The 19,742-nt window shown below is 37.3% G+C and overlaps 3 protein-coding genes across 4 annotated transcripts; 2 read left to right on the forward strand and 1 right to left on the reverse strand.

Moving 5' to 3' along the window:
- Positions 1-6,222: 6,222 nt before the first annotated feature.
- LOC120009380 (probable methyltransferase PMT21) lies at positions 6,223-11,723 on the forward strand. 2 transcript variants are annotated; one of them, XM_038859957.1, is made up of 9 exons: positions 6,223-6,400; positions 7,466-7,531; positions 8,022-8,322; positions 8,413-8,561; positions 8,659-8,854; positions 9,097-9,307; positions 9,864-10,539; positions 10,653-10,730; positions 11,028-11,723. In XM_038859957.1, exons 3-9 carry the CDS (start codon positions 8,044-8,046, stop codon positions 11,248-11,250), a joined length of 1,812 nt encoding a protein of 603 aa, XP_038715885.1. In that variant the 5' UTR covers positions 6,223-6,400; positions 7,466-7,531; positions 8,022-8,043; the 3' UTR covers positions 11,251-11,723. The 2 variants fall into 2 exon arrangements, with proteins under 2 accessions (XP_038715885.1, XP_038715884.1); XM_038859956.1 differs by lacking the exon at positions 7,466-7,531 and having other exon boundaries at positions 11,028-11,718.
- Positions 11,724-12,007: 284 nt separating this feature from the next.
- On the forward strand, positions 12,008-13,003 carry LOC120008717 (putative fasciclin-like arabinogalactan protein 20). The gene has a single exon (XM_038859097.1). The coding sequence runs from the start codon at positions 12,008-12,010 to the stop codon at positions 13,001-13,003; it is 996 nt and encodes a 331-aa protein (XP_038715025.1).
- A 2,409-nt stretch (positions 13,004-15,412) lies between these two features.
- On the reverse strand, positions 15,413-19,445 carry LOC120008901 (uncharacterized protein YciO). Its single transcript, XM_038859275.1, has 9 exons — positions 19,171-19,445; positions 18,934-19,046; positions 18,239-18,292; positions 18,110-18,134; positions 17,754-17,876; positions 17,138-17,304; positions 16,823-16,892; positions 16,153-16,251; positions 15,413-15,853 (listed from the first exon to the last, which is right to left on the reverse strand). Exons 1-9 carry the CDS (start codon positions 19,375-19,377, stop codon positions 15,770-15,772), a joined length of 942 nt encoding a protein of 313 aa, XP_038715203.1. The 5' UTR covers positions 19,378-19,445; the 3' UTR covers positions 15,413-15,769.
- Between the last annotated feature and the right edge of the window lie 297 nt (positions 19,446-19,742).

Below are 19,742 nucleotides of genomic sequence, written 5' to 3' on the forward strand. Positions count from 1 at the left end.
GGTTTCAAATAAGGTGATCATCTCTATCTTACGGAGAACTATCGAGGATAATCCCAGAGCATGACCCCGGATACTACCAGAGACATTATGGGCATACCACATATCCAAGAGGACATACACTGTAACTAGCCCTTTTCCTCTCACTTATGGGCATGATGCAGTACTACCTATGGAGCTGGTGGTTCCATCTTTGAGGATCATGAAACAACAGGATCTATCTGCTGAAGAATATTCAGAAGCTATGAACAAGGAGCTGGAACAATTGGATGAAAGCAGGATGGAGGCTTTGAACAGGATGATAGTCCAAAAGAAGAAGATAGCAAAGGCCTACAACAAGAAAGTAAAGAAGAAAGTGTTCCATGAAGGCCAAATCGTATGGAAGGTGATCCTATCACCAGGAGTCAAAGACAGATAGTTGGGCAAATGGTCTCCAAACTGGGAAAGACCTTTCAAGGTCCACAGAATTCTCAAAGGCAATGCATATTGGCTGACAGACCTAGATGGTCAGCCACATAAGAGATTTATCAATGGCAAATACTTAAAGTCATATTTCCCAAGTATTTGGGAATCCACATCTGTAATGATATAAAGAATGTAAAAGCAGGCTATTTAGTCGTAACTATGAGCTGGCCTTAGCAGCTGCATATTATGAATAAAAATATTAGATGACCATAGGCCACACAAAAGAAATTGCAAATAAATGGTTAGCAATTATAAAAAGGAAATATCCGAAATTAAGGCCAAATAATGGCCAAATTCAAGTACCAACTGAATAAAAGAAGCCAATGATATCCTTTTGAATCCCAAGGTCTTTAGCAGCCAGGTTTTCAGAGTTGGCAAGTAAAAGTTCATAAGCAGCTCAGTCGTTAGATAAACCTTCCAACTTGCTAGATAAAGCTCGCTTTAGAGAATAATCTTAATGAAAGGCAGTTGGTAGATGATGCAAATCATGCTCCAGACGAATGAGCCTACTTTTACTCCCAGGAGCTATCTGAGGGTCTGCTAGCAGAGTCTTTACGTGCTTTAAAGCTTCCTTACCATCTGCTTCTTGAACATCTAGAAGATTTTTCTCAAAGAGCTGGACCAACCTATTGGTGGCATGCTACAGTTCTTCCTCAGTTGGCACTTTTCTAGCAAGAGGAGGTGGAGTTAGGAAGGAGAAGTCCAGACCTGCCAATGGATTTACCACGCTTGTTGGAATGATGGAGGTAAGTACTTTGAATGATGTTGCTGCCTGCATGCATAAAGTACTGTCATAAGTATCAAAGAATTATTTGTGGTGGCAAAATAAAGAAAGTGAAAGATATCAACCTGAGAAGAGAGAGGAGTAACTGAGCCAGAAGGTTGGTTAGAAATCTTGGGAGTAACAATTGGCTCATCTGATGGAGGAACTCCTGTATAGTTGGTAGAAATCTTTTCACTCTCATCTTCAGAAGCTTCACTATCATCATCTCCTGAAATTGTAACAGGCTCTGAACTGGATTAGGTGGTCTTTTTAATTCTAGTAGAAGATCGTTGAGATCTTCTCACAGCCACTACCTTCCTATTGGTTTTTGGCTTCTTCTTGGGGGAGATTGGCTCACTTTTAATGTTCAATTTTCTAGATGAAATTGGAATAGCAAGAATAGCTGCACAGTATATTACCATATCAGAATATCATAGATAGACAAGCAAATAGAAAAAGAGGTAAAGAAAATATACCAAGTGTAACATCTGCAATGTCTGCCTTAGATTCAGTATTAAGAGGAGGAAGCGGATCAAGTGGAAGCAGACCTGTGTAATACCTTTCCCTCCAAGATAGATAGTCAGAAGTACAACCAGGACTGAATGGTGGTAGCAGTTGAAACACAAATCTCCTCAAAGCATTATTATTTGCAGCCACCTGGTTTTCTTTGGACTGAATACTGGTCCTCTCTTCTCCAGAAGGATTATAATGAGAAAGACTGTTCAGAGGCACATTTTGAGTATAACCCAACTGCTTAGGGTTCATAGGGTTATCAATGTTGACACCTTCATGGAGATACCTGGGTGTAACAAGACTGGCCCATAAATCACGAAGGATATGGTCCATTACTATAGACAAAGCATCAAAGAACCAGTAGACGGTATCAGTAAATGAAAAGTACTTAGAATCGAGTCTATTTGAAGGCAAGGACAAGAAGAAATTGAAGATTTCTACAAAAGACCTATTATTGGTGCAAGATAAAATAGATTGCCCATAAGAAGTGAATTTGGCAGGTAGTCGATAGCCAGGAGCACGTAAATCAGGGAAATAAATAAATAGCCAAGGCTGAAGAATCCAAAGGCTATCAGAAAAACGATGGTAGTAGGGTTTCTCAAAGGTGAGCAAAGAGAGACAGTGATAAATACGACCTAGCCAAATACTTCCTAAAGCTACATTTTGACCCTCAGCTAGGGCGCATGCAAGGGGAAGATAATCTTTGGCAGGTTGATTTGCTTAGGTGTCGAAAACATACCTGCAGAGTAGACACCACAAAAACAGAGATGCTCTTTAAAGGTAGGTTCCCCAAGGTGCTTTGTGGAGCTCAAACCCTAGTAGGAAAAAGTTTTATTTTCCTCCATTACTCCTACCTCGACGATTCTGAAGGAAGTAAAGAGGCCGGGAGTATCTGGACCTGTAATGGGCAACCCAGTTAGGGCATACATATCCCTCAGTGTGATGGTCATATGGCCACCGGGGAAGACAAAAGAATTTGTCGAACAGGACCAAAAACTGCAGGCCGCTAAAATCAAAGCTGGGTCAAAAGGAATTGGCTTAAGAGTCATGTCAATAAACCGATCGAGTCATTGCTTCATCCATTGTACATCGAAGGTAGTTCGAAGTCGATTGACCCAATCTCTCCATCCCAGAGGAGGTTTGGGCCAGGAACGATGTCGTTCTAATATCGGTAGCTCATTTGCACGGTTGGTAAGGAGTTCCTCACGAGAGAGTGATGAAAAGCTTGTCAGTTTTTCGATGGAAAGATGGGAGTCAATAGGAGTAGTATTTGGAAGGAAGGAACTCATCGATTGAAGAAGGAAAGAGGAAAAGGCGAGCGATTTCTCAAACAAACCAAAGAGGCGTGCAGGAGTGAGGGGATTAAGAAGCAGCAGCTGATCAAATTAAATGAGGTAAGAGAAGAGTTTGAATTTTAAATGAATTTTATTTGATAGTAACTGATATTTGAGAATGATTTTTTAAGAGGGTCGAAAAATCAGCTTTAAATCCAACTTTGAACAGTTGAATTCATGCTAGGGGGCAATTGTTGGCACCAAAAATATGTTGGGCCTTAGAACATGTGCAAGGCCCATGGTGCAGCCTATTATGATTTGGAATGGTGCAGCCTATTATGATTTGGAATGGTACAGCCTATAAGCCCATATTGGAGAGAAAGAGAAGCCCAATTGCTGGAAAAATGGCCCAGGAAGGAGTGTGCTGGAAGTGGCCCGTGTAAAGTGGAAGAAGTGGTGGCAGTTACAACAAGGTGGTCCAGGTAGCAGCTTATGAGAGAAATAAGGGAAAAACTGATATGACAAGGTGGCAATGACTTCTAACTGATTAAAAATGACACAAATGAAGGTCAACTGCAGTAAGATCATGATCTATGGAGGGAGAATTTCGTGCAAGACAAAAAGTATAAAAGCTGGTAGATAGACAGAAGGAGGACACACAAAAAACACACAAACAATCAGTCAAACAGACAACAAAAACTCAAGCCCAAAGGCATTTTCAAGCTTCCTAGCATTCCAACATTCCAATTACTTTCAAATCCTTGTCAATTTGAAGCAAATATCATGTTGTTCATTCCAAATTCTCTTGTATTTATTCCTTGTCAAGTTTCAATGTCAACCATCGTTGTATAAATTGTTCTTGGTGTCTATCTATTTTTCTTCATTCCAACAAAGCGCACTTCAGTGGAGTTGGAGAACCTAGAACTATTGAGGTCCCAAGATAGTTTGTTCAATCATTTAGATAGAAGTCTTATTTACATTCGGTGCATTTCATTCAAATTAGTGTAGGAAACTATAAGCGTTGACACACCTACAAATCATCACCACCTTGGGCCACTTTTTGGTGACAACAGTTTTAAAACGTTTTAACTCTCAAAATACATATTAGATTTAGAAAAAAAATACATATTCAGAATCAACGCATAAACCTCTTTCTAACAAGATCCATTGTCGATGGGTTTTATCGGACGGATCTTAATTCCATTATTTTTTAAAACAATGGAATTTCGAAAAATGTATTCTGGACTAAAAACAGTTTATTCTAGTTTAAAAAATATTTGATTCTAGACTCAAACAATGGATTCTGAACTTGTTCTTCAAAAAAACAATGAATTTTGAACCGTGCTTTCAAAGAAACAATTGATTCTGAACTGCGTTTTCAAAAAACAATGGATTATGTACTATTCTTTTAAAAAACAATGAATTCTAGATTGTGCTATTAAAAAACAATGAATTTCGACTCAAACCTATGTTTATTCCTTGAATTAAAACAGTGGAATAACTTATTCCTTTCAATTTTGTCTCAAACCAATGATTATTTCACTGCATTAAAACAATGGAATAACTGATTCCACTCAATTTCATCCCAGAGCAATGCTTATTTCATTGACTTGAAATAGTGGAATAAGTAAATCATTATTTTTTACTTGAAATCCATTGAGATTTATTTGAATTACATTGTTTATTCGTTTAACGACTTCAGTGTTGTTGTATTCAACCTATCAACGACCTCATTCATCCACTAACATAATATCTTCATTATTAATCACCATATTGTAACTGAAATCCATAAAAAAATCATTTATCAACACTCAAAATTCAATGAAATGAAATTAAAAACAAAAATAACTAAATCATTGGAAAAATAGTAGAATGACATCAACTTAATGGAATAACTATCTGTCTAATATTAAAACCAGCGGAATAACAATAAAAAAACAATGGAATAACCATCTGTCTCAGATTAAAACCAATGGAATAACCATAAAAAACAATGAAATAACCATATGTATCAGATTAAAACCAGTAGAATGCACCAAAATTAATAGATTCTGAAATAAAATCATCTATACATTCAAAACATGAAGGCAAAATAAAAAACCTAGTTAATGGTCCAAAACTGGGTTACAACCGAGTCACAAATGAGTTTTCACTTTCCAACGACTATTTCAGTCGTCCAAGGGCTGAAACATGCAGAGCTCGTCAAGGCAATGTTCAACGGTGGTGGTCGTTAACGGAGGGGTGGCCAGATTGGGCTCTAAAAGTTTCATTAGCCGCAACTTCAAGGTGAGATTCTGGTGAAATAGGTGGCTGTTAGCAGGAAACGAAGGTTGGGGATGAGTCATCGTGATCCGAGGCTTTAGATACGTTGGTCGGTGGCCCAGATCGTTGACTAGACATGCCACCCAGACTTGGGCTACAATGGGCTACATGTCATTTTTGTTATTTACACACTAAAAAAAACACACTTGTCAAAATAATAAGGACTTTTTAAAAGTCTTAACTTATTTAGTGATTAATCCTGCTATGCATGTGATGAGAATATATTATTTTATCAAGTATTAATTTTTTAAGTCCCCGTAGCAAAATTTTTATATACACAATTTACAAAAACTTAAAGATTCAAGAGATATATGTTCATATGAATGACCAGGTCTGCTGTAGTAAAATCAATGTAGTCTTTACAAGGTCTAAATTTTTCTTAAAATCAATGTATGGTATTTGGTTTAATGAAAGATTTTTCAAAATCTAATTTAATAAGCAAGTTGACTGTTCAAAAATCCCAAATTTTTACCCGAATTATCAGTTTGGAACAACTTCGAATTTTCAATTAATAAGTTACAATGTTTGAATTTTCCGATGATTAAAATGAAAATTTGAAAATCTTTTATTCACGAAAAGTTGCATCTGATATGATTATATGTATATATTTCACATGTACGTCTATAAGAAGAAAGATTGACGTGGTTTGGTTGACAATCAATTGGATTCAAGGTTCGATTTTAATGAGAAACAAATTTTGTTATGATATTTAAAAAAAAAAGAAAGATTGACAGCTAAAATGATTTTTTAAACCAGCGAAAAATCAAGGAAATATCAGAGAAAGAAAAGAGCGAGAGAAAAAGGAGAGGACAGCTCAGCAAAACAGAAGGCGACGAGGAAGCGAGACAATTGATTTATTTATTTAAAGGTCTCAGCCGAAGAAGCATTACACACTTACACTTGCTTGCTTGCATTGCTCAAGAGGTCCTGTGTTTCACCTGTCCTCTCTCCTCACCAATCAGGACTCTCTTTTATCTCTCCTGAATTCAGTTACAGAGAGATCCCAATCTCAAAAACAGTTTTCAAAAGAATATCACAAGAAAGAGGGAGTTTACTGAATTACGAGGTATGTCTGTCACTTCTCTTGCTTATCTTCATTGGGTCTGTTTTGTTAGTCTGATCTCTTTAGATTGATAAATACCTTGCTTTAGATGGCATGTCTGTTGTTTTTCATTGATGGGTTTTTCTCCAGCACCAGATCTGGCTTCTTCCACTTTCTATTTTTAGTTAACCATTACCATTTCTCTCTGTTTTGATTGCTTTACGTCCGTCCGCATTTTGCTCTTCTGATTGTCATTTTTAGATGATATATTAATGTATACTTCCATTGATTGGGAAATGGATGTTTTCACAAAAACAAAAAAATGAAGAACCTGCTACTTTTTTTGTGGTACTCTCTCTTATACTTCTTGTCCTTGTTTGGTTTCTTATGTTTCTGCAGAATTTGGGTGCATTGGATTGTTAAATTCTGGTGGTCATGCTGTGTTTTGTCATTTTTTTTAATTAAATTTGTTTTCTGTCTGAATTGATTCATGATATAGCCATTGTTGATTGAGAGAGAAGAATCAGGAAGACAGCTGATAGCCTCACCAGAGGGACAATTATATGATGGATATTTTTCTTTGGTTTCAAGGAAATGATTACATTGTTTTCACTTTTTTTCCCTTTTTTTGTTTTCCATTGTAGTGTTAAAGATCTAGTGATTGATGTTTCTTTTTTTACTTAGTGGGATTAGACAGAGAAAGAGATAGGATGTGGGAGCCCATATGGGAAACCTAACTTTGATAGAGTTAGGGCCCATTTATCATGTGAGAAATTCTGAAACAAAGCAATATGAAAAGTGAAATACGGCAGTTGCTATCAGATCTTACAGCTAACAGCTTTCTCATGAAGCCTAATTATCCATATAACTCGTAATCACCACTAGATCTATCTCTATCATTCCTTTTTCTTTCTTGTGCTCTTCTTTGACTCAATTTTGTTGGCAGTGATTTGGATTTAGAATAATCAGTTATATGACTTATGTAATTGTCAAATATTCTTTTATCCTAATCTTTTGGATTAGTTCCTGAACGAATAATGTAACCCGTGCCCGATTCTATATTTTATAATCAAACCATGTTGTATGTAGATCTGTTTTGCTGTTTCTGCCTCCTTGTGAGCTGTAACTATCCGCTTGTGCTCTTCATGTTATAAGGTGATTTTTTTTTTCTTTTTCTGATGAGTATTTTTAATAAATGTAACCTACTTTATAGAATTTTATGAACAATGGATTTTGTAATATTAAATTAGTCCATTCATTTTCCATTTCCTTTTCATTTTTCTCCTTTCTTGATTCAAATTTTAATTTGGACATTTTAGATTAAATAACTATAGTAGCCAAAACTTGGAGTTCACTGAGTAACTCTGAAGCATTATTTTCTTTGCCCAATGCCTATCAAGTTTATACATTGAAGGCAGACAAAAGTACATAGCTTGGGAAAGTGTATTGTCTTCTGTGTTTTTTTTTTCTTCCTATTGGTCATGGTGGTTTTATTCTCGCTGGGAAAAGAGGAGTGATGAATTATGCTAACCTCCTGATCTGATTGCATATAAGTTATGAATTTCTTTCTAAGTGGATTATTTTAGCAGACGTGAATATAAAGTTGGTGCCTCTGTCACTTAAGACTTGGTTTGTATCTCTGCAGATAGTTGATTATTTCTGGGAATATGAAGAATAAGGATGGAAAACCAATTTACCAACCTGATAAAGGTCCCAGGGTTGTTCCCTTGGCAACATTGCTTATTGTGCTATGTGGGTTTTCGTTTTATCTTGGTGGTATCTTTTCCTGTGAGAAAAACCAGTTTGAGGCCAAGGATGCTAATGATGTTGCAAGGGCAGTCTCAGTTCCTAAGGAATCCACAGTTTCCCCTCTCCAGATTAAATCTGTGACCTTTGCTGAATGCAGCAGTGAATATCAGGACTACACCCCATGCACAGATCCAAGGGTATTCCTTGATTTTATCATGGAGTTTTGGATGTTAATAAGCCTATATAATCTCATGTTTCCGTATTGATAGTGTCTGCTTAATTGACAGAGATGGAGAAAGTATGGTCTTCATCGGCTGACTTTCATGGAACGACACTGTCCTCCGGCATTTGAAAGGAAGGAATGCTTAGTTCCACCACCTGATGGGTATAAACCACCAATCAAATGGCCCAAAAGCAGAGATGAGTGTTGGTACAGGTATTATTTTGCATTCCTAAAGTTTGGTATCTTAGAGTAATGAGCTTTGTTTGCTTCAAATTGTCCTTAAAATTCTTTTATGTGGATATTATTACAGAAATGTACCATATGACTGGATCAATAAGCAGAAATCTAATCAGAACTGGCTTAGGAAACAAGGAGAGAAGTTCTTTTTTCCTGGTGGTGGAACAATGTTTCCAAAGGGAGTTGGTCACTATGTTGATATAATGCAAGAAATGATCCCTGAACTGAGAGATGGGACTATAAGAACTGCTATTGATACTGGCTGTGGGGTGAGTTTCATTTTAGTTATCTTCGTTGGTGGATTTGATTTCAGAAATAAATGGGTTTGAACTCTTTTTAATTCGACATAAGTGACTATTCATGTAAAATGGATTGTCAGGCATTGAAATGCCACAAATGTAGTGTAATCCATTATCCTGTGTTTATTACTCTAGAAACTTAAAGGAGCTCTCATTTTTTTTGGTGCGTTTGAGTAATGTAATGTATTTTGCCATTTATTTCTACTTTCTAGGTTGCCAGCTGGGGTGGTGATCTATTGGATCGTGGAGTTCTGACAGTTTCTCTTGCCCCAAGAGATAATCATGAAGCTCAAGTACAATTTGCATTGGAACGAGGAATTCCTGCAATTCTCGGCATCATTTCTACGCAACGGCTTCCTTTTCCTTCAAATTCGTTTGATATGGCCCATTGCTCGAGATGTCTTATTCCATGGACTGAATTCGGTAAAATGTTTTTTCTCAAACTGTAAAGGTTTTACTAAGTCATGAAATTCTTTATTTTTTCCTCGAATATGGGCTTACGTAAAATGGCATAATTTAGTCACTTCTAGGCCACTGTTTAGTATATGGGTTGTGCATCAAGTATTCAGACAGATGGTGAAATTGTGGAGTAAATTCTAGATAACTTGCTCAAATTGTGTTTTGCACTCTCTTCGGCAACATGGAAAGCTGTGTCTAGCACAGCAGCCAGCAAACCTTGGCTTTTAGTTAGAGTACACATTCTGGTTCTTTGAATATACTGTTTGAATGATAACAGTTGGATATTTCTGATGTTCTAGTTTCTGGGAATTCTACGAGATCATTGAGAATTAACGTAGAAGTGGTGGTTCCATATTAGTGGCCCTTTATTGCAAGGTCCTGCATTATTGTATGAATATTCTTGGCATGAGACGGAAGCTTGATATATTTCTTCTTCTTACACATCTGTTCTTCCTTTGGCTGTTATTTCACTTCTTGTCACCACTTGCTATTTCTCAAAAATGGAAATATTTCCTATCAGGCGGGATTTATCTTCTAGAGATTCACCGCATACTTCGTCCTGGTGGCTTCTGGGTTCTGTCTGGCCCTCCAGTTAATTATGAAAATCGTTGGCGAGGATGGAACACTACCATAGAGGAGCAGAGATCAGATTATGAGAAGTTGCAGGATCTTCTAACTTCGATGTGCTTTAAATTGTATGTCAAAAAGGATGACATTGCTGTATGGAGGAAATCTTCAGATAATAGTTGCTACAATAGGGTTTCTGAACCTGATGCCTACCCACCCAAGTGTGATGATAGTGTTGAACCAGATCAAGCATGGTATACTCCTCTCCGTTCTTGTGTGATTGTTCCAACCCCTAAAATCAAGAATTCTGTTTTGGAATCCATTCCAAAATGGCCAGAGCGGTTGCATGCCACCCCAGAACGCATTTCAAGTGTACCTGGTGGGAGTGCCAGTGCTTTAAAGCACGATGACAGCAAATGGAAGGTGAGGGTGAAACACTACAAGAAGTTGCTCCCTGCAATGGGGACTGATGAGATAAGGAATGTAATGGACATGAATACGGTCTACGGTGGTTTTGCTGCAGCTCTAATGGGTTCTCCCTCCTGGGTCATGAATGTGGTCTCTTCCTATGCTCCTAATACACTCCCTGTGGTCTATGATCGAGGCCTGATCGGAGCCTATCATGATTGGTAATTATTCTTCTGTTTTACATTAAGTTTTTCATTTCCGTGGTTGTTGTATTGTCATGCACTTTCATTTTTCATGCATTGGGCTGTGTTGATATATGTTTTCTATCTCAAAGGTGCGAAGCTTTCTCCACATACCCTCGTACTTATGATCTTCTTCACTTTGACGGCCTCTTTACTGCAGAAAGCCACAGGTAAAACTCTGACTTTGTTTCCTGATGTTATGTTTGTTATACCGACGTTTCAGCATCTTCACTGGGTCACAGTTTTTTGCTGTTTATATTGTGACTAGTACATGTTAAGCCCCTATACATTTACTGTCTTTAATTAATTTGGATGTTTCGTGTATATGTATCGTATGTACATGAATTACATCTGCGCTATGCAATACTTGATTTCTGCCAAACTTATCACGATAAATCTCTGTGAATTAAAAGTAGTAGTTGTTGTGAACTAGTATTAATGATCTGATGCTTACTAAACGTTGACAGATGTGATATGAAGTACGTGCTCTTGGAGATGGATCGAATACTGCGTCCTAAAGGATATGTTGTAATGCGTGAATCAGCCTATTTTGTGGATGCTGTAGCTAGCATTGCCAAGGGAATGCGATGGAGCTGCCGTAAAGAGAACACAGAGTACGACGTTGAGAAGGAGAAGCTATTAATTTGCCAGAAAAAACTATGGTACTCCTCTAACGGTAGTTCAAGATGACAAAACATATAAATTGAAGCCTCAGAAAGATTTTTCTTGGAGGACTGGATAAACGATATTACTGTGTGGTTCGAAACGGAGAAATCTGATACTGCACATGCATTAGTTCGTTGATAGAAGCTGAGAATTTTTATTCAAATTCTCAGTTACAGAATCAACTATCCAATAATCTCATTTTGGTATTTTATTAGCGCCTTCCTTGCAAGATAAAAATATATTCTTTGTAAGCATATTCAGTCCTTCCTACTGTAATTTTTGTTTTTGGTCTTTGCCACCTTCATTTTTTACTTTTATACATGTTATATTATCTAAGTAGTGTAATATGCTTGTGTGGAAAGAAAGAGAGGAAAGAAAACCAATCAACTGTAATTTGTGCTTGTTTTTTTGGTTCTTTTGAAATTGTAATTTGAACTTCTATCGAAGCCTTTCTGCTTATATGAAATATTTCAACATAGAATTGCTTGGGAAGCTTAGTAGGTTTTAGCTCTTGGGATATATTTGTTTTTTTTTCTTGCTTGACAAAGGAGATTGCATCCGGATTTTTCCATTAAAAGTAAAAGTGGCAAAAAAATTGATTTCAGGTCCGTTATGGGTTGGATAACATCAACAAAAAAATTTGATCATCGAGGCCGGACTTGCCATGAAACAACCAATAAAACATAATCGGACGATTTATGTTTGTGTACTCCCGCCCTTTCAAGTCCTCTGCTTTAACAGTTTAACCCCTGAATACAGAAACAAGAAAACCAAGTTTTCCATGGAAGCCATACTCCTCTTTCTTCTCACCTTCCTTTCTCTCTCCTCCACTTCTCTTGCATCCTCAAGTAGTCTATTAAGAGCTGCAGATATCCTCTCCGATTCTGGTTACCTATCAATGGCTTTAACCCTTCGAATCACAATCAAGCACCTGCATCTTGAATCATCAGCAACAACAGTGTTCGCTCCTTCTGATCCCGCTTTCGCCAAATCCGGCCAACCTTCGCTTGTTGAACTCCAGTACCACATCTTGCCAATCACATTCTCCAGAGAAAACTTCACCGCTCTTTCTTTTGGGTCAAGAATACCCACTTTGTGCTCAAATCGGTCCTTGATTGTCACTGCTAGTTCAGATTACAGTGACGAATTTTCAATCAATGGGGTTTCGCTTCAAGGGTCTTTGTTGTTTGATGATGAAAGGGTTGTTATATATGGAATTGATGATTTCTTTAACTCCTCCTATGAGATTCCTCCTCGTTTGGTACCACAAGAGGGTTTTAATGGTTCAATTGAGTCTGTCGATCAATTTGGGAATGCTTCAGGGTTGTTGATTTCGAAGGGGTATTCGATAATGGCAGCGCTTCTGAATGTGCAGTTGTTCACAAATCAAACAAGGTTGACAATCTTTGCACCAGTTGATGAAGCAATGGAAGCAAATGCAAGGGATATCAGTGATTATTCAGTGGTGTTTAGGCAACATGTTGTTCCAAGATTTCTTCCTTGGCAAGATATGGGCAAGATAGAAGATGGAACAATATTGTCAACATTTTCAGATGGGTTTTGGATAACTGTGACTAGATCTGGAGATGTGCTTGTGCTTAATGGTATTCCAGTGATCTGTCCAGACATGTATTACAGTGATTGGCTTGTTGCTCATGGCATTAATCAGTTGCTTCCATCTCTGGAAAAGCAAGTGTTGATTGGCGATTCTTTCTCAGAACTTGAGGGAGAAGAAGTACAGAATCAACATGATTATACTGAGTATGAAGTGCCTTAAGAAGTTGAAAGTGTCATTTGGCAAGGTATGTCTGAAGATTTTACCGTTGAGTCACCATTGATTAGTCTCTGAATGTCATTGTTTGTGTAATTAGTCACTAGTTGTGCGTAATGACAGTAAAAATGCTTCAATACTTGTTAAAATGAGAAGTTCTATATCTGTTATTATCATATCTTGATTGTTTTTACGCTATAAATGGGAGAATATGAAGTCTAAGAAATTAAAACAAAGTAGCTTGCAAAATTGATCAGAGTTGCTTTAAGAGATTAAATCGAAAACACTGAATTTTGTCAGCCTCTACAGTATGATTTTTATAATAAAACAAAGCTGAACCTTTTGCCCTCTTTTAGCCTCAAAATTTGGTTGCTTGGTGTCTGGATTTGGAAGTAGAGGCTTGAGCATTTTCTATTGAAGTTTGATAGGAGAGAGACTGCACCCTAAATTCGTAGCTTGTAGTATTTTCCTAACCCATTCATTGGAGTCCCAAGAGAAACTAGCTTTTGCCAACTCTCTCAGCTTCTTCAGCTCACTATTTGGCTCAAGTTTAATTCCGCTAGCCCGTTTTCCAAGCTCTTCTCTCTTCCCAGTATCGGTTGCCTCAAGAGTTGTGGGCGCTGTTGTTTGAACAACGTCAAGGCCACATAAATCAGGACTAGGGACAGGCACTACTGTTGCAGAATGGAACTAAATGGATCCATGCATTTTGGTCTTGTAACTCTTCTTTCGAATTCAGCTTCTGGAAGGACTGCTGTCAGGTCGGTTGTTGGTTGGGGTGAACTAGGTATGACTCTTGACCAATGGTTTCTTGGAAGATAAGGAAGCACAGATCCCTTAGCAGCTAGCCTCAATCCTAGCCCGAGTGAGTCCTTTTGCGAGAGTCTTGAGAAACATTTTATCAGAGCATACTATGTGTTGGCAATGTGAATCACAAAGGAAGAGGAGAGACATCATCAAATAGCTCGGATACATTGCTTCAATTGTATTCGAGCTATTTGCTGCAATAGCAAGACCGAATATGCCTACTTCACACAACAGAGAAATACTTTCCACAATATGGATTCCCCTTCCATTTGATCGGATACATTGCTTCAAATGTATTCGAGCTATTTGCTGCAATAGCAAGACCGAATATGCCTACTTCACACAACAGAGAAATACTTTCCACAATATGGATTCCCCTTCCAATGTATGGTTGCAGCGTTATGATACTTTCCACAATATGGATTCGTTATGATACTTTCCACAATATGGATTCCCCTTCCAATGTATGGTTGCAGCGTTATGGTTTCACTGTGATTGTTAATGTTGTAAATCCACACCCCCATACACACCAACAATATTGTCCGCTTTGGGTTGTCCGGTTCCCGTGGATACATCGGGCCCGCACGGCTTTGTTTCTCCTTAGGCCCAAGCAGGTGGGCTAGGCCCAATCCACTCAAGCCTAGGAAAAGGCCTTGATAGTGGTAAGAGGTGGGCTTAGCCTTATAAACAAGGCATGAGTGCCCACATCTTTAGATGTGGGACTTTTACAGTTAATGCACGAGTGCCCGTTTGTTAATCAAAGATTTGCAGAGGAAACTGAACGAACAGCAGCTGATAATACTCCCGCAGTAACAAATGAATAATTATCAGATACTAGTTCCACAATGGAATCCTTTGAATCCAAAAAAACTGGTTTTGTGAACTCAATTATCACATTGATGTTGGACTCTTTGTTACACTTGGTGTGCTGGTACTTTAGCCCTACCGCAGGCGTTGTGGAATCTGACGAGGAAATTCAGCGATCACTCATACAAATAAATACATGGGAAATGTAGGAGAAGTAAATTCACGTGGATTATAACATACCAAATAGGAACGTAAGAACAGCAACAGATGCGTCTGTTCTGCCCATTGTGGAGCTGCACAGAAAAAACTATGTTTCATTAAATTTTAATGTGATTCTCAGGGAAACGTTTTATTAAAGGAAGTCGCATTCGGGCAGTCGGCTACTTACAAGAAAAACAAATCGGCGGTTTCTGTTATTCTTGCTGTAAATAGGTATTGAGCTACCCTGACATCAGTGATAAGTACTTTATGGTTTAGGTCTTCAATGGGTGACAACTACCTCAATTTCATATATAAATATTATAATCTATAAATATTTATATTTTATATAGATCTTTGAAAAAGGCTTTTGAATGAAGTTTTGAGAAAGATGTGGTCACGGCATAAGAGCCATTTAACATTACAATAGGTGTCAAGTGAAAGTGCAGTGGTGTATGCAGCTTAGGCATCCTACTCAAAGTGCGCTGCACCTGAATGTCAAGTATGACTCGTAATATTTATTGTTCTCTTTTTCCTATTCCGTTAATTAGACTGCTCATTCATCAATTCTAATTTGAAACTTCGTTGGACATTTTGAGAGAGAAATGTATGCACTCCACCTGATTCAATATCAACAATTAACAACCGAGCATCTTAAAGAAAATCCATGGATACATACATAGCTGCATGTTTAAATCTAAAATACAACCCAACTCCACATATTTAACACATTGACACCTTAAACTTAGAAATACCATATTAAGAGAGAGCCATGACATGCACCATTGGCTTTTCCAAGGAGGGCTTCAACTCTTCATGAACTAATATATTTACAAAACCTAATAATATTCTATTTACTTCTCTCAAGGAGGTGCTGTGTTGTGCTGCACTAAAATGTCAAAAATAACCAAAACGCAGCACTCCGATCTAAATTGCTGTATTACACTTCTGTCAATTTTATTAAGTGGTGGAGGATGTGATATCATCTCCATGTAAATCAGATTCGTTCTCGTCTTCTGCTACCATCCATTGCAATTTAGGTCCCTAAACATCAAAAGATAATGAAATCAAATGTCACGTGAACAGGATAATAAATAAGGCGAGAATAGTTATTCCATGATGAGAGTATTTTTCATCAAACTATTTTGTATTTCTCATAACCAAGGTTACCAGCGAATTTCACCAACTCTCAAAAACTCACAAAACAATGACAGAGCCCTGCTATATGTATTTTTTTTTCAAGCTAAGATCCAAGAAACTCCATTTTCCAAGTACAAAATTGACATGGAGATAAAAACCATTAACTGAGCATTGAAATTGAAAGTAATATAAGATTCAAATACCTTTCCCTGCCGAATTATTTTTGGAGAACTTCCTGTCATATCAACAACAGTGGATGGATCGGCCACCCTTATCCCACCATCTACAACAAAATCAAGCCCCTGACAAAAATTACAATACACAATTAGAGCAAGCAAATAAGATAAGTATTGATACATGGCAATATAGTAATAGCAGTAATATGCATATTAGAAGACAAGGTTATATCCTCAAATTTCAAATGACCTATCATTTCCCTTAAGCTTAGTGTGATGGGATGCCTGTAGATTATACAAAAGAGAAAGGAGGTAGTGTCCAATTTTCCTCACATTGATGTTATCGAATACGTATATGAGAAGACAAAAGCATCACTATCATCAGATAAGAAACTTGTAAAAGGAAAGAGAAGGGATTTTTATTTTAATTTATTTTTTTTGTTTTTCAGTTTGCTATTGAATCTCCAAACTATATGCATGAATGTTAAGTAAAAAAATTCCAAAGCAAAGAAAACTTCCAATAACAATTGAAGCATTGCCCGAAAGAAAAGAATAAACCATGAAAAATGCTATGACTTCATGAGATGTGATGGAATATTGATGGAGCTGTTATTTTTCCATTATTCTGCAGATTGGAGGTCATGATCACGGCCATGGAGTTCCCCACCTTCAAAACAAAACGGATATGCATTCATACCTCTGGTCCATATATGTCGGCTATTACAACAGGATCCATCATCCATTCATCATCTTTGGGCCACTTGACACTAACATGAAAAGAGAATTTGGTATTACAATATTAACTCATCAAAATAAACAAAAATTGCAGTAGCAGCTAATCATTGTATAGTGGTCAAAAAATTATTATTTATTTACTTTTTTTGTGCTATTTGGGGTAAGGTGTGGGGAAAATCTCTACAAATTATCCTCATGCTGAAATAAAACCTAAAGAGAACGAATCAAAGTTTCGCCAACTACTACCTTTTCTTACAAAGCATATAATTGAACCAACCTGGTAGATATCAATGGTGCATCCAGCTTTTCTAATATTGCTTGACATATGGGATCATCAGGAATACGGACTCCAACATTTTTCCTTGATGTATATTTGGCAGTTGTTGATCCATATCTCACACACTGTTTGGGTAATTCTTTGCTTGCAGTCAAGATGAAAGTATACTGTCACACAGAAAATCTATTACATGTCATAATTCTCCACTAAACTAACGTTGAGGAACCTACAATTACCCAAAAAAAAAGTCCAGAGGCTGGCAATCCAATTTCACCAGCATCATAATACAAAAGACTCTAGCAACCAGAATACTGCACCAAGAAACTGCACTTAGGATGCTGCACAGTCATGTACATTTAAGAGTTTCTTGAGGAATATCCCATAATATCTCCAACCATCAAAGAGAAAATAAGGAGGGCTCATATATTATTGGTATGGGAGAAGAAAGTTTTGACTTTAGCTCTCCTTTTGCTAGACGAAATAGTTTATTACAGGGATGCTATTAGCCTGGCTTGGAAATGCCACTACTAGGGACCTGAGATTTCCTCAGCAATTTTTATGAAATACAAGATGCAATTTAAAAACCAACAGATGTAAGATAAAAGAAATTACTTACTGGTCCAGGTAAGCAATGCTTAACTACTCGAAAAATATTTGTATGACCTCGGCCATCACCTCGAGGAAATCCTGTTGTGTATGTATCAATGTCCCGGAAAGAGTGGCATAGTATACTCAAGGGCTGCATCAGAGGTATAGAGATCCAAAGCATAAATATAAGGATGGTGGAAAGAAATAATAGTAAAATGGTAGTACACAATGAGTTTATGATGCTTCAAAGCATGAACCATCCAATCAGGCTAAGCGAAAGAACCCTAGCTTGTATATGTCAGTGGTTAATTAACTAAATGACATGCCAGAGGTTTCCTATACTGATCACGGAAATCACAAAAGAAGAGAGTAGACACTCCTTGCCTTTGTTCTTTCTATATTCTTGATTCTGCAACGGAAAAACAAATAAAACTATAGTCACCAAGGGAATGAAAGATGAACAAGTTAAGCTTAAAGATTCTTTAAGTTAGACTTGGTTCAAGCAGTACAAACCTGTGGAGACGTTCAATGGCAAATTGATTTTTCAAATGGCAAACTATCGCATACCTAGGGAAAAAATGCATTTACAATAATTTATTAGATGACTGAACAGGAACTTTTGCATGTTCCTTTACTTTATTGTTACCCCGATTCTAAATCGAAAGCAAACATTTAGCATGACACAATTACCACAGTACTAAGAGCAATTGGTGTATCGAATATTAATGCCTAGAAAACAAGTGCCATGTTTGCCTCCGAAGATAAGAAATGATGATGCTCAAACAAAAGTATTTAAGCATATACACTGTTGCTAGAAGGTCCTAAGAACACAATCAGAGAAAGCCTAAAGCCAGATGCTATGACTAAGCAGGGAAGAGATAGATAATCCATGCTGTGTAATGTAAAACATTTACTATGTCAAAATCAACATTGCATAATCAGACAGGGCAGTTGGTGTATCGAACATTAATGCCCAAAAAATAATTGGCAGATGGAATGAGCATACGCTGTTGCAAAAAAAAACATATATGGTTCGAAACCTGATGCTTTGATTGAGCAGGGATAGATAATCAATGAGGTTCAATGTAACCAAAGCGTAAAAATTGGGCGGTTATAGGCTTATACAAATTGGTTAATCACACTCTTTGATCCTGAATCAAAATATTTCACTCCAAAATAGAGAGAGCAATAAAAACATATTTACATACACAGTGTCAGTAGGAATGACCCCAACAGCGCCCTCTCTCAAAAGCTCCACAATTGGCTCTAATTTCCAGCTATCCACTCCTGATGGTTCCACTTCCACATAGAGCAAACCATCCTTCCAATTATCGAACGCCATAAAAAAAATGAATAAGATAACATTACAACAAAAATTTTCACGAAATTAAGCCTTTAACAGAAAAATATGTACTCGAAAAATGTTTGAAAGAGGAGAGGAAAACCTTGTTGAAGCGAGGAGTAGAGTATTTGAGGCGCTTGGGGCTTCTCTTTACAGCCATGGCAAGGACTCGGAGGCGAGAACACTTGGGAGTGCCGATGGAGACAAATTCCGGTGAAGGGCCGATAAGTCGTCGTAGCTCTGTAGGTGGATAACGGAAGAAAGTGGGCGCTATCATCGTATCTCGACCGTACAGTTTGGCTCCTGCCATTTTCTTTTGCAGAGAAAAAGGGTCCACGAGTATTCGTATTCGTTTGCTGTCATCTTAGCTTAGAACAATTACAATCGTACTTTTTTGTAAGGGACAAGGACAACAAAATGTGTTGAGAGACATGTGTTGTTGATATGGATGGGACAACAAAATATATTGGTACATGAGTATTTGTTGGCTTGATTTGTATGTAATAATAGTAGGATATAGTATTGATTTAAAGGTAAAAATGTAAATGTGTGAGATATGAGTCCCATTTTAGGTCAACATGTGGGCATTGTATATTCCATGTCTTTATGTTTGGGCAATTAAAATGAATCCAATAAATATGCATTGTTGGAGCACAAAATTTTTTAATGGACCAA

This window comes from Tripterygium wilfordii, chromosome 11 (assembly GCF_013401445.1).
Source record: "Tripterygium wilfordii isolate XIE 37 chromosome 11, ASM1340144v1, whole genome shotgun sequence".
In the NCBI taxonomy this organism is placed as follows: Eukaryota; Viridiplantae; Streptophyta; class Magnoliopsida; order Celastrales; family Celastraceae; genus Tripterygium; species Tripterygium wilfordii.